This window comes from Alosa pseudoharengus, unplaced genomic scaffold, assembly GCF_046254945.1.
Source record: "Alosa pseudoharengus isolate Yale_2024_CS ecotype anadromous, Long Island Sound unplaced genomic scaffold, YU_APseudo_1.1 YU_APseudo_1.1_scf_21, whole genome shotgun sequence".
Classification (NCBI taxonomy): Eukaryota; Metazoa; Chordata; class Actinopteri; order Clupeiformes; family Clupeidae; genus Alosa; species Alosa pseudoharengus.
The window spans coordinates 34,701,746-34,716,980 of NW_027468674.1; the positions used below are offsets into that span (position 1 = coordinate 34,701,746).

General features: G+C 38.9%; 1 protein-coding gene across 1 annotated transcript in view; it reads right to left on the bottom strand.

Moving 5' to 3' along the window:
• The window catches only part of ccdc57 (coiled-coil domain containing 57), a 172,608-nt gene that overhangs the window by 72,018 nt on the left and 85,355 nt on the right, over positions 1–15,235 (bottom strand). The window contains exons 9-10 of the mRNA XM_076298709.1: positions 14,639–14,801; positions 1,725–1,844 (exon numbers count right to left, since the gene is read on the bottom strand). Of these exons, the coding sequence (XP_076154824.1) occupies positions 1,725–1,844; positions 14,639–14,801 (283 nt within the window). The remainder of the gene's footprint in view (positions 1–1,724; positions 1,845–14,638; positions 14,802–15,235) is intronic.

The window sequence follows — 15,235 nt, forward strand, 5'->3', positions numbered from 1 at the left end:
GACCTGGTTTTGTCGGTTAAAGTTTTTTTTTTTGCAGAATCTTGTAGACCAGGGGTATCTCTTTAAGATTTAGGAGGGTGCCCAGTGATATCCCTTGGGCAATTTTGTATATTAACCCTTTCTTGTTCAATGTATTGAATACAAGGTGAGACACTACAGGTGAATAGGGTAAAAAAAATAACTAGCAGATATCACTATGAAACTTCCCCAGTTGATTACTTACATTAATATGGAAAAAAAATGTATTACAAGTTATCTGTAATATAAAGTTTAAATATGCAAATTAAGCATAATCTAATTAAATATGTGCTGATTTGCATAAACTAAAAAAAACTAAATCAGAACATTAGATGAAGCCAGGTTCAAAATGACTTTTTCATTTGTGTTTACATATTAGATGAAAAGTATTTTACACCGGAAATTTGTATTACAAGTTTTCTGTAATTTAATGTTTAAATATGAAAAAGCCCAATGTGCCAAAATCATGAAATGGATATACCTCTAATTTCAAGATGAGTAGGCATACTCATATTAAATGCAAATCAACTCAATTAAAATGTACTAAAATACAGTGTTCTGTGTGAGTTTTTTAGACAGTACATTCAAATTTGGACAATTTAACCCTTCACTAAGTGAATGAATGAATTTCTATATTTCAGATAATGCCAGTCCGGGAGCCATGGGGTCAGACCTGGTTTTGTGGGTTATTTATTTATTAATTTTTGCTTAGACTTGTTGACTTGGGGTGGCTCTTTAATATTTAGGAGGGTGCCCAGTGATATCCCTTGGGCAATGTCCTACATTAACCATTAAAGCCCTATGTGCCGAAATCATGAAGGAAAAAAATAGGAAAAGCAAATAATTAACTCAAATAGAATGTACTAAAATACAGTTTGCAGTGTGATAGTTATTCAGACAATACTTCATGCATTCAAATTGGGAAAATGTAACCCTTTTCTATGTCAAGTAATGAATTTATAATTTCAGATATTGCCTGTAATAATTCTGAATATGCACACTTTTCCTAGTATTAGTTCTAATAATTGTCCAGTTCTGGCTCATCCTACCCTAAAACATGCAGAGAATATTGTGCAAGGCACCATTAACCTGGCAACTGCATCTGTTAGAGCTACAAGGATTTTCACTCTTGCAGCCACATCTGATCATCTCCAAAATGTAGTTTGGTGCAAGTTTGACATTTTCTGGTAGACTGGTTGGGCTTAGTAACAAATCAATGAATCTTTCTTCAAATGGCAGTTGAATTTCCAACTGAAGTATTCCTTCATTTCAGGCTCCAAATACTTCAATACTTAAAAATGAATATTCTCTTTTTGAATGATGAGTTTAGGCTCTGAGCATAGACTACTACTGCAATAAAGAATACAAATAAATAGAACAGGGCTCCTGGTCTCCTGGACCTCTACACACCCCTGTTTCCTGGAGTACTAGAGGGCAGCACTCTAGGTCCTTGAACTCTCAAAGATCTTCCTGTCAACATTTCTAACAAACGACGTTGCTACTTGAAACTGCGATTCATCCCTATTATTTCTAATCTTATACAAACAGTAAGAATGATTGAGGCACAATGTCATATCTTGTAATTGGAAAACCTTTTCTCTAATATTAAATAATAAAGCCCCTCTAACTGGTGGGAGGCCTATTTCAGCCACCCAACATAGAGGTGTTCACAATCTAAAAGATATTTATAGATCATTATTTAACACCTTATTCGGTAATCCATGATGTTTTCCCTCCAAGGTCTGGTCCTTTTCTGTGGTGAATGTATTCAGCAGGACATTCATCTCTTTCAATTCTTTGTCCTTGTCAAACAGTGCAGCCATTGCCTAAGGATACAGACCAGAGGATTTCAAACAATTAAAATATTGACATGAATTATGGGATGTTTCTTGAAAGGGGTCAAAATTAAGAAAAAACGTATCATAATTTCCTGTTAACCGAGGTTTATACATAGATTTTGCAAAATTTCTTCAGCTGTGAGGTTAACACACAGGAGCGGGCTATACATGGAAATACATTTATTTTCTTTTTTTACATTATTATTATGAAATAATACATAAATCATATTTATTATTATACTTTTTATTATTTTATATATATTTAATAAAATAATGTTTTATTTATATCGTAGTAATTAGTAGAACAGTGCAGTACAGTGGGCTACAACAGCTGGAAGATAGTTCTCAATGCTCAAGTTCATGTGTCAGTTGTGCATTCATGGCACTTGGGAATGACAAGGACCGCCCCCGTGGCTACTTTGTTTTTCCCACAGCAAGTGTTCATGTGCTTTGCCGTCGGAATGTGTGACAAACACGGATGCCACAACAAAGGTTAAAACATACAATCACTAATCCTAAATTAACAACTGTATTTGCTTAAAAATAAAAAACGGCAAATTCCCAAGTTCACTTTAAAACTGTTGGACATGAAAGGCCACATGGACTACAAACGAACTACAACGTGACGACAAAAGTGCTGACGAGCCCCTTATTGGGCAACTCTGTTAGCAAAATCTAGCCCCAGTATAGACCTCTCCAGAATATATCCCGCCTCCTAGCTTCCGTATCCATCCAACTTCCGGTCGTGGATTGTCTATGGGAAATAACATGGCGTTTTGAAAGATCGTACCTGTCAAACTCTGTAGGTGACAAAGTAGAAAAAGCTGCTGGGCAGATTGGCCTACACACTTCTGCCATCTAGTTTCCACTGGATTTTTTGATTTTCGGTGCCGTTTAAGAAATATAGTCTATAGTATATTACTTAAACGGCACCGACAATCAAAAAATCCAGTGGAAACTATATGGCAGAAGTGTGTAGGCCAATCTGCCCACCAGCTTTTTCAACTTCGTTACCTACAGATGTTTTACCGGTGTGATATTTCGAAACGCCATGTTATTTCTCATAGACAATCCACGCCCGGAAGTTGGATGGATACGGAAGTTACGGAGGCGGGACTTATTCTGGAGAGGTCAATACTCTTTGACTGCAGCAGAGCCCGTCTACGGAGAGCCTTGCCACTCCGTATTAACCCTTAGAACCCTAAGCTGTTTTTAGGGCATTTTCACTACCTTTATTCATAAGGATTTATTCTGGTCATTGTAAGTGCCACACACATATATTATATATTGTTTTTTTCAGGAGAGTTTAGGCTATTCAGATCTGCCATCATTTAATGTATTAATACTAGCATTGATTTTATTTAGATTTTTAAAGAATTAAAATATAAAAAGTGTATTATAAAAATTCTTATATTTCGACATGTATCTCACCACAGCAAGCTCACAGCTCTACATGCATTTCATGTGTGTGTAGGGCAGACTGTCCTGAATCGGGCAATATAATTGCCATGTTGGAGGGATACTCTGGGGCTGAGCAATTTACAGAAATATTTGCTGTGTGATTTACGGAAATAAATGCCATTTTTTATTTAGTGATGAAAAATGACCTTTCTGCGCTCCATATCTGTGACACGAACTGATCTGACCTGACTTGACCCGAGGTTGCGTGTTAGCCTGCGTGCCTGTGTGTATGCAGTCATAATAATTCTCAACTCTTTACTGCATTGCCATGAACAAAGTAAAGGCAAAAAAGGTGTTTATTTGTTGAACAAATTGGGATGCAATGTGAGCCTTGAATTGGATGCCATGCAGGAATTTGCTAGGATCTCAAAACCGGAATATGAACATGCTTTGCCATAGAGAAACACATGATAGCATTGGATTATAAACATGCTTTGCCACAAGAACAGACAAAAACGTGGGGTAAGTCCAGCTAAATGAAGTTATTATTTTGCTGTCACTTCATCTGTTTTATAACCCAGAAGGATGTACTTGGTATCAAATGATAGCTCTGAGTCTCCTCTTTCATCTGACATGCGTGGCATATCTATGCGATCATGGGTCCGCGAGTAATTCAAACGAGAGTAATGAGTGTGCAGCGTTGGTTTGTGTACATGACGTTATTATTTTGCAGTCACTTCTTCTGGTTTTATAAGTCAGAAGGATCGATAAACATGGTACCAATGGATAGCCCTGTGTCTCCTCTTTCATCTGATATGCTTGCCATATCGATGCGATCACGGGTTCGCGAGTAATTCAAACTAGAGTAATGTGTGTGCAGGTGAACGCAGAGAAGTATAGACTGTAAATATGATGCAATTTGATTTAATTTCATGATTTTTTTTTATTTTCATACTTGATCGTACAGACACGTGTGTAGTCTCGTTGGAAAGCCCCACTTCTGCTCTGTCGTGCAATAAAGGTTTCATCTCGCTGCAATGAACCGTTCCGGAGCAATGTAACAGAGAAGAAAGGGTGTGTTTTTTGACGCACTTTGCGTCAATCGGGTTCTAAGGGTTAAGTCCCATTGTACCGAATTTTGGTTGCAGTTCCACTAGATTTCCACTGGGGGCGATCGCCATGAGTGCAGAATGAATGGGAGTCAATGGAGCTAGACGGCTAAATTTGCCTCTTTCACCTGATTGTCGTTGACAAATCTCAGATTTGATTGTAGTTTGTATAACTTCAACATGGGTTATAGGTCAAAAGTTGAATGAACGAGTACTTATGTCCTTTTGATTTCTTACAGGTTGGGTCGTTGTTGCCCATAACACGCTAGCATTGTGCTAATGAATGACGTCATTGACACGTTTGAAAGGCTTTTTAGAACAATTAAGTGACTTTAAAAAATATAATACTCAACCAAGTGTATTTTCTTTGCCTCCCCTTTCGAAAACAATATTCAAATTACTTGGAAAAAAATAATATCCAGAGAAAAGTGGATTTTGAGGGGTACAGCTCCATAGACCTCCATGCATTCTGCACTCGTGGACGAGCGCCCTCATGTGGAACCACAGAAGGAACTGCAACCAGTTCAGAAACCGGAAGTTTTCAGAGAGTGGCAGTTCTCCCCTTATTAGACATTCTCTGACTGCAGTCACTAGTGACTTCAACAATCAACCGTCACTTTTCTGTCATGCCTCTGACTGAATGTGTAAGCTGTACAAACTCTGCCGTCATCATATCCCAGGTAAGAATTACAGTACTTTTGTATGCCAATTGAAAACGTGAATATTCGAAATATATTGTTTTCATAATGGAATGTTAATCAAAGCCGTTAGTCATGTTTAGAATTAGCTAGTGAGCTAACGCTAGCGATGTTAGCTGTTAATGTTAACTTTTCCAGTAGCAGACTAACTTCACTATTATGTGGAATATCTGTTTGTTTGCCTGTTTGTCTGTTTGTTAGTTTTAGAATGAAATATCAGGCGCAAGTAAGTTAGCTATACATTTAAAGTAACGTTAGCTACATTTAAAATGGCTGTTACCATGCAGGCTAGCAGACACAGATGAAAGTTGTTAACGGTTAACGTTAGAGCTCTACCTTGCGAACTTCCATGGGACATAGGTAACGTTAGGTCACTGTATTTAAACTTAATACATGTAGTGCTAGTGTTGATACATAATATAGTGTTGCTATAACTGCAAAGAGGTCCTGTATGAATTAAGTAATATATATATATATCAGTTATCTACCCACTGATTTAAGGAACTGCAGTTTAATATAGCCATGTTCAGACCTGTCATTTAATGGATGTGATGGGTGGGTGGCACCTCAATATCATGCCTACAAGTAAAGGGATCTTTAGTTTGTGAAGGGTAGTGTTAGGCTACATGTTCTTCATTTCATAGCCCTTATTTGCCCCTTGTTTGATGTACCTGACTTGCTCTGAGGCATGTGTTAAGATGCATGTGAGTGTAGTAGTGCTTCAGTGATGGTCTTTTCATGTTCTGTGTGTTTTGCAACATATTAATCTTAGTCTCCCTCTGTTTGCAGGTGGTGTGTTGTGAGGATTGCTGCATTAAGAACACTGAGTGCATTCTGGAATATTCCAAATGTGTGCCATGTCCAAACTCGCAAGAGAGTTCACTCACCAGGTAAAGACACACACACACACACAATGTTATTTTGAAGTATTAAAAAACATTGTTTTAGAATTTTCGAACGAAATGGTTGGTAATTAGCACGTTTACGAGTATAGTTTACATTCCGGTATGATGGCAGAAGTGTCTTTGTGTACTGTGTGCCAAAACTATACTATTTAGCATGGTTGTGCAGCTACTTCAAATACTGTAAGTATTGTAATTTATCTACATATAACACTACCGTTAAGCGTGGGAAAAAAGTGGAGGTGGGGGTGGGGCGGGGATTGCATGGAAGGAGATGCATGCTATTTCAAGAGTTGAACACCCATTCACTTTACTTTTTTAGCACAGTTAATTTGGACTAAATGCATCAGTTTTTCGTTTTTTTTTTTTTTTTTTACATGGGTTCCTCTGAATTCCCCATCAAAAACTTTACAATAAACTCATATTTTTGTTCAGTCTCTCTCAAATTTGAAGGGTTTGTTACATAAACCATATATTTTTTGCCTAAAACGTAAAAACTACTGCTAACGTAACGTTAATTTACCCACTGCATTACAGATATTGGTTTGTACCATCACTGTATTCAAGAGTTCGATGATGGAGAAAGTGAACTTTCTTTTGAGATTACACCTATCAAAGATTGTAGCCTTTACCGAAATAGTCACGCTGCCCCTCCATTTCAATTGTTGATGCGCCAAAAGTAGACCTATCATGCTTATCAAGTGTAACTCTCTGAAGACATCCTTAACTTGTGAGTGTTGGAATTGTTGCTAGGTAGTTCATTTAAGTTCACTCAAAATGTCAGGCCGATTGTATGGTGTGTGCGTCTCGTCACTGCTATGGCGCGTTTACATGTTATCTGTCACTGCCAGCACGTTCTATACTCAGCGTCGTCCATCCTTGCAAATGGGTTCAAGTGAGGACATAGAGTTAAGTTGTAAACAATTGTAAAAATGATTGCCATAATCTGATTACACTCAAAAGACGTCTGGTTTTGGTACTCTACAAATTAATGTTTTACTTTTGTTATGCAATGTTAATGGTATACAGATTAAAACATGTTTTCAGTGTCTCTTTAGCTGAAAACTACTTCCAACACACATGCCTCTTCCATGAATAGGCGCTCTTAGCCTGGCTAAAGTCAGACCTCATTGAGATAGGGTCTGGAAATTAGACATTAATTTTCTCGTATTTGAAACATGGTTTACGAATGCCCAGAGCCGTTTATTGGGCGCTACGAATGTCTATCAAATGCGTCTGTACATAGCTCATAACGGCTTCGGCGTGTCGTCATCGTCTTGCTGCCCTTCCTCCGTTCTGTGATTGGTTCCTTCGTTGAGGTGAAAACGAAGTCCATAGAATCCAGGCTGCCTAGCAGCGTGAATAAAATCGTGTGCGTAAGGCAGCATGGGAAAACCCAGGCTAAGGCACTCTAGTCCTTGAGCCACCCCCTAGTCCACCCACCCACCTACCCATCCGCTCCCATCCCATTTAATGTGACTTCAGAGGGCTTGAGAGGGATAGGATTTAAACCGTGGCGGACCGCCATGCTTAAATAAATGTAGAGGAAACACTGGATATTCCTTTCCTTGTTCTACAACAACAACCTAATAACATGATCATGCTGATGGCTGATAGCTTTTGCTCTTCCCAAATACAAGTAGCCAGGTGAGATGTTTGCAACTACATTACTTTTTATCAATCCAGTTGCAGCAGGCCTAGTTCCAAACCACAAATGTTGAACTGTGATGAACTGCCCTATTTGTGATTGTTTTTAGAGATTCTAGAGGTTTTATACTAGTGCTGCCACTAACAACTAATAACTAATTTTGTTGTATAACTCGCACTCCTCCTTGTCCACAGGTGGCAGCAGTGCAGTGGAGGCAGAGTGGCAGCAGTACGGTGGAGGCAGAGTGGCAGCAGAGCTGGCCTAAACAAAACAGTCTTCAGCCCTTGGAACCGCACCTGGCTCTTTGGCCCCAAGAACAAACCTTCCCGTCATAGGTGCCTCTGATACTGCATCACTCACAAGAATGGTAACAAGAATGCACTTAAAGAATGCCCTGGCAGGAGCATCACATATGAATACTTTCACAGACAGTTGAAGTGCTTTGCCTCCATGAACAATGGCATCTTGCTGTAACTGCTGCAACTCCTGGAGAAAGTCACTTAAGTACTCTTCCTCTGAATTTGGTTTAGCAACTCCACAGTAGATGGCCACAATGAAAGGAGAAAAGTTGTGAAAGTTGCAGAGTATGGGCCACATTTGGAAGTTGGAGGATTTAAAAAGTGGCACACCATCAATGTTAAAGCACAAATGTAGGTGCTCAACGATTCCTGGATGCTGAGACAAACGTTTGGTTTTGGAGTAGCATTGTCGAGAATGGTCAGAAAAATCTACCAAAAAGTTTGTAAATTAAAGGATGGAAAAAGTATGGGATTTTAAAATAGAAAATGTGTAGGAACCCTGTTAAAAGAAACCTTTTCTCTGTCTCTCTCCATTCAACTGGATCTCTCAATGTTCTCCAACATTCCATTACTTGTTACTACATTGTACATGTTGTCATACATTGTTCATATTTAGCCATATATTCTGCCCTTATAAGATAACTACTAATACACTGCACATATTTAATTTATATTACTCTAAACCACCTTCTATAAACCAACTGTATACTACTGTGTCTTGTCCGGTATATGCACCACCTGTCTATACTTTGTATATCACTTTTCTGCTTTTTTGCACTTCTAGTTAGACACAAACTGCATTTTGTTGTCTTTGTACTTGTATTCTGCACAAATAATCAAAATATATGTCAATAAATGCTGATGTAATTTTGACATCAATGTTTGTCGCATTTATGTTTATTTGACATTGAAGCTTGATATTGAATGATATCAAAACAACATCAACATCTTGACATCAAATAGATGTAGAATTGACATCAAATGCCAACAAAGCTTGACATGGAAATGACATCTTGATGTAGAATAAATGTTGAATTGACATCAAAGCTTGACATTGAATGATATCAGAATAGCATCAAAACGACATCAACATCATGACATCTTGATGTCAAATAAATGTCAAATTGACATCAAAGCTTGACATTGAATGATATCAGAATAGCATCAAAACGACATCAACATCTTGACGTCAAATAAATGTTGAATTGACATCAAATGCCAACAACGTATGACATCAAAATAATATCAAAACGACATCGCGGAGGTCAAAATCTTGACGTCAAATTGACATCAGTACATTGACGTCGATACAACTTTCATTCTAGACCTGTTTCTAGACGTAATTTTGACGTCGATGTTTGATGTCATATTGATGTTGAATTGACATCAAATGCCCACTGGGTAGGCTAATGTTAGCATTGCATTATGTTTGTCTTGCCTGTCTGTCATTAGGGGAAAACTAGCAGCTCAGCAAAGGAAAAGAACCCATAAACTGGTCGGATGCATGAATCAAGCGGGATTCACATTACACATGCAAACGACAGCGCTGCGCTATGAAACTCATTATTTTCAATTGCTTGAAGACGCAAGATCTGGTCTGCCGCTGCACCGAACAAAGCGCTGCGGGTCGGGCCGTATTACAACCTCGACTGTGCATTAATTTCTTTTATTACACGGCTCTTCATAATGCTGCAGAATGCTCCATTCACTTGAATGGGCCTTCCCAACGTTCGGTGTTCTGCTAATTCTCAATAACAGACCGTTGCTAAGTATAACAGACCGCTGTCAAGGAAAATGGGCTTTGTGCTTCTATTTCACGTCTTTCATATCACTATGCAAGGACTGGAGCTTCATTCAAAAGTGAAAGCAGACGGTTGATCAGCTGTGTTCTAAAGAATGTTTGATTCAAGTTCAGCGTGTGCTGTTGTCGAACTATTTGTTTCTCACCAAAAGCCACGGTGACACTATAACAAATAGGCTATAGCCTAGGCCAGTGTTTCTCAAAGTGTGGTCCGGGGACCACTGGTGGTCCGCAAGCTATCCTAAGTGGTCCGCGAGCAAACGTGGTAAAATCGAATATAGTTGAGTTGTTTGCAATATTGAACCAACTTGTATGTAAATCCAAACAGTTCTGGAACACTGTCCATGTAAACTATGCCAGTTTAAATTATATGAATCCTCTGACACAATAAGCAAAGTGCAAAGACAATAAGCAAGGTGGCTCAGTGAGTAGGCCTATTGTGTAGGCTAATATACTATTGAAGTAGGTCTAATCTTTTTTTTTTTTTTTAAGCTAAGTGGTCCGTCCGTTTCTAATTTTTGGTTAAGTGGTCCTTCGTCTGAAAAAGTTTGAGAAACACTGACCTAGGCTATGTAGGCTAAAGAGTCACATCGTGGGGACTGGGGATTTTATTGTTTCGTTTTGGCAAGTAGCCGTGTAATAAGCGGGATAATGTATAGAACGCTGGTCATTATTGGGAAAATAAGTCCCTTCAGGGCAGAACAAGACCCCTCCGCTTTTCCCAATAATGACCGGCGTTCTATACATCAGTGTTTCCTAAAGTCTGGGTCGCGACCCACGGGTGGGTCGCAGGAGATTTTATTTGGGTCGCCAGCACAATTTATGTTGTGTTATAGGCCTAACTGATACAATTTGTCATTTGATACCAGGAAAGCTAAATTTTTTCTATTAGGATGTAGATTGTTAATTACCACAGTCAGGGTTTTTTCATAAAAGCTCATGAAACTGGCGCATGAAACTAGGGGAAGAACGCATCGCAGAGGGGGTGCCAGCATGGATATCTACAGTACCTCTCAAAATGAAACCGTTCTATGGGGCGCCTGCCATGTACCTCGCAGTTGCAAACTGCAAGGGACATGAATCCGCCTATTTGCACGAACATTAATAGATACCAGTTCCTCAACTTTACCGATTAAAATCTAGTGACCGTGCTGTCAACTAAAGCAGACATCCATAGACCGGACATAAGGCCATTCAATTTGCATACAGTTTCCATTGCAGATGCAATCTTTAAAGTTAATAGCAACCTCCTCACATTCTTATTTCTGATTTAAAATGCACAACAGTGCATTATATTAGTCTACAATTTAAATGGGCATTTTAAACACTATTCCTCTCGTTTTCTACATCGGTAACTCCAAAGTAAAGGCGCATTCTTCCGGCTATTGCGCAAACGCCTCTTGTTCTGATATAACGACTATACAATATAATATAATACAACAATACAATATAACAACTTGAGTTATTTGCTGTTTACATTGGAATTGACGTCCACAGTGTTATGGACCCATTTGTCTGCAACGCAACGTAGCCTACAACATTTTTTTTTAGAAATACAGGAACAGCTTACTATGCTGACGAATGACGACTGCGCAACATGCGAGAATTTGCCCTACTCTCGGATGCGCATTAAAACGTATCTTTTCAGTACTCATTTCCAACTTTTCACGCTGATGGTGCTCAAAATGCAACACAACCGTGTTCAAAGCAGGGATCCTATAGCAATGTATGGTTGGGGGAGGCATAGAAAAGTTGGAGAACCTGTGGCCTAAAACAATATTGGTGGTTGCAGGGTAGATTTGAAGTGAAATGGGTCGCGATGGTCTGTCATTTTTAAAAAGTGGGTCGCCAGAAAAAAAGTTTGGGAAACACTGCTATACATTATCCCTTACTTAACAGACCACTGTGTCGTCCATTATCCCTTACATAAGTTTTTATTGACATAGCATTACCCTGTCACAGTAAACCAACCAAAAGACACTATAGGAGAGGGCTAATAGAGGAATAGAAGAATGGATCAGGTTGTCTAATCTTTGTGCATGTTAAGTCACTTCAATGAAACAGAGTGGCAAAATATGTGATGACAAACTGTTCTGGGCATGTTTGTGACCATCCAGATTCTGCCTACCTCACCAAAATAAATCAATCTTGGTGTTAATGAGACAATTACAACCAATCAAAATATAAGTTCTGTACATGTATACAGGGGCATGCTGCTAGGCCAGTCACTTGGACAAAGGGGTTTGATTTGATTATTTGAGAATCTTGGAGTACTTATTAGTAGTAGCTTGTATCAGTATACTGTTTTTTATTCTCTTATTTTTTTATAAACCAAAAATGAACCAAACTGTGACTTCAAAAGTGAGGTCTACACCCCTATCACCCCCCTTACACATCTACATTGCCCTCCTAAATTATTGAGAAAGGGTTGACGTCACATATCCTCAAGTCTCATCAAAATAAAGGCGCCCGCCATTACTCATGGTAAAGAGTAAACAGTTCAGCGAAAGCGACAGCCTAAAGCCAGGTTCACATTGTACGCGGCATGCGCTCAAACGTCACCAAATTAATTGTGCATCCTCAGGATGTGGTCACAAGTCCACGTACCAAGTTTGGTGTCGATATACGAGAAAGTGTAATTATAGTGCCCCTAGTGGTAACAGTGTAACTGATGCCCCCACAACATAGCTTTGTAGACACTTCGCTAACCCCCCCCCCCCCCCCCCACACACACACACTTTTTACCCTTTAATAACATTCATAAATAACAGGGCCCTTGACATAAAAACCGCCACACAATATCACAGATTCTCCACCATAATTATCATTAGGCATTGAGTTCTTTTCAATATAATCATTCTTCTATGTAAGCCAAATCCACCTAGGCCCCATCTTGCATCCGGCACCGCAAAGCTTATTCTTATCTTACACCGTCAGTAGTGGATTTTTTCTTACTTTTATTAAACCTTGCGCCCAGGGGTGTGTGTAACATAAGGTGTGGTCTGGCGCATGATCCAAAAATCGCTATCTTACACCCTCTAAACATCATTATGCCACTGAACAAGAAAACCTTGGTCTATAGAGAAAGGCGCATATAAAGCACAGCTGAAGATGCACTGTCACGAGATGTAAGCAGTGACTCCTGCAGGATAAATACCAATATAGGATTTTTATTCAGTCATTCGAACATTATTGGGGTAAGTGTTACTTTTTTCAGGATATGTTTTCGATGGTAACCTTGTCAGTCAATAGTGAAAGTAATTAACTGTGTAGAACTGCTTTGTCGTTGACTATTAGACCACGGTGAAGTTAGTTTCATTTCATAGAGTTCAAATAATAGACGAGTGCAGATACGTGTAGGCTATACTCTGCTAAACAGGCATGGTTTAGTGGAATACCTGTTCAATACGGTCTCACGTGCAAGCAAATTCCTTCAAATGTGCCGATGACTATCAAAATACCGTTGCGCTGTTTGAAGTTGTGCTGATTGCTGTTAAAGGGAATGGCAGATGTCATTATCATTGGTTTAAAGGATGTTACACCCATGACTGATTAAGAAACATAAAAAACAACCTTTTTGCACCAAGCGCCCGATGTTTGATAATGAAAACACTCCCAATGTGGACTGGACAACCCACTACATTTAATTAAAGGTAAACTATGCAGTATTGGCAATTTCCTTACTGTTTTCTCTGTTTTTGCTTCTTTTTCGCTGGCTCTGTCATCACGAATGTCTGAGAAACTCCATCGCTACCTTTTTCTAGCCGGTGCCTGGCGTGTATGTGTATTTGAATGCAGTAAAGCAATTCGTTACACTCGTTATACTTCCTGACACTGAGGCCGTCGGCCCACAGTTGCAAGGGTGTTTTTTCCGCTAACAGGCACTAGGGGGAAGCGAGATGCCACCATTCAACCCGAAAAAAGTCATATAACCATTCCAATGACTCTGAAGCTGTTAATGAAGCGGGAATGGGAGAATGTGCATTACTGAAAAGTGTGTAACCGGAAGCGCATATAAAAGGACTTATGCGCAGATGTGTGCTTGTTTGCTGCCTGTGCTTAACACAAGCCTTACAATAAATATATTTTGTCTTTCACAACTACATTTAGGTCTGTAATTCCGTTGTAAATACAATAAAGGAGCTGCCATTTCAAGTTAGTAGGATATGCTAAACAAACAGCCCTGTCATGTGAGAGAGGCAGAAGAGTGAGCTGACATTAACTTGACTTAAGACATTTCTGTAATACACCTTTCCTATTTGGAGTTAGGATAAGAACACTGACTTAGAAGCGGCCGTTCTGTAATTACTTTTTCATAAATCAGAGCCATGGTTACCATGGTTACCAAACAGATAAATTAGGATTTGCGAGTTAGGAAGTTTCTGTAAAATGGCCCCAGGTGTGCAAGATGACTGGTGACTGACGTGGGGATAAGAGGCCTGCTCTCCCCATGCTGGGCGTTTTCCATTCCTCTCAGCTTTTGGCTTTTGTTTTCCATTTTGAATGACGAACCCCTAGACACTGATTAACACTACACTTTTGTTTCACACTCCATTATACTGACCTTCTTAATATTCTTTATTATATTCTTTAATAAATGTACTTGTATACTTTGAAATCTGCATGTGCCTCCCCCTCTATGTTTCATGCTAGAGCCACGTGTTACAATTGTAAATAATAATTTTATGTGTTGTGCCAGTTCATTTTTTCATATACATTTCTACCAATATGTAAATGAAAAAGCTGAAAATTAACACAACCGGAAAACATGAATAATCCTGTTTATAATTATAAGTGCTGTAATAATCATGCTTTGTTAATGCCATCTTTTTTCAGTTTGACAGTTTTTGGGGAATATTCAAAGATTTGCAAGCATCTGTCATGAATGGGTGCCCAATATCTGTACTTGTTTATGCTTGCTTACTTTGTCTCTGGAGAAGGTGAGACTTTCTACAAGCTCTTTGTCTCTGATGTAGTCCTCAGCCCGCACATCCTCACAACGCCTCTTCCAATCCAGCTCCAACTGCACCAACTTCTGTTCTAATGTCTGTTCATGCTTCAGCCCATTTGTTAACTGCTGCTTGTACCTATTGGAAAATCACATCAGAGAACAGAAAAGTTTGTCAACGTTACTCAACATGTTTTACTAAAACATACTAAAGATGATGTTCAAGACCTGCAAATTGACCCTTCGCTAAGTCCTCCCCCCCCTAGTTACTGTTGCTAAGTCCATTAGCTATCTACAAGTCTCCTATACAAAGGATAAGCATATTAGGGACGCATCAAACAATGTGTGGCATAACTTCGTAACTTCATAATGCATGCTTAGTATCCAAATGTCTAGTTAATACAGCTTATAGACAGGGCAAAACCCAGAACGATCTAATTATACTTATGATACTATACCAAACTTTTCTGAATTGATTCTATGGTAATGTTTCAGGTAGAATCCATTTCTGCTTGGGACATTTTTATATCACGCATAGTTAATGAGATAATTTGCATATTTGAATACATTAGC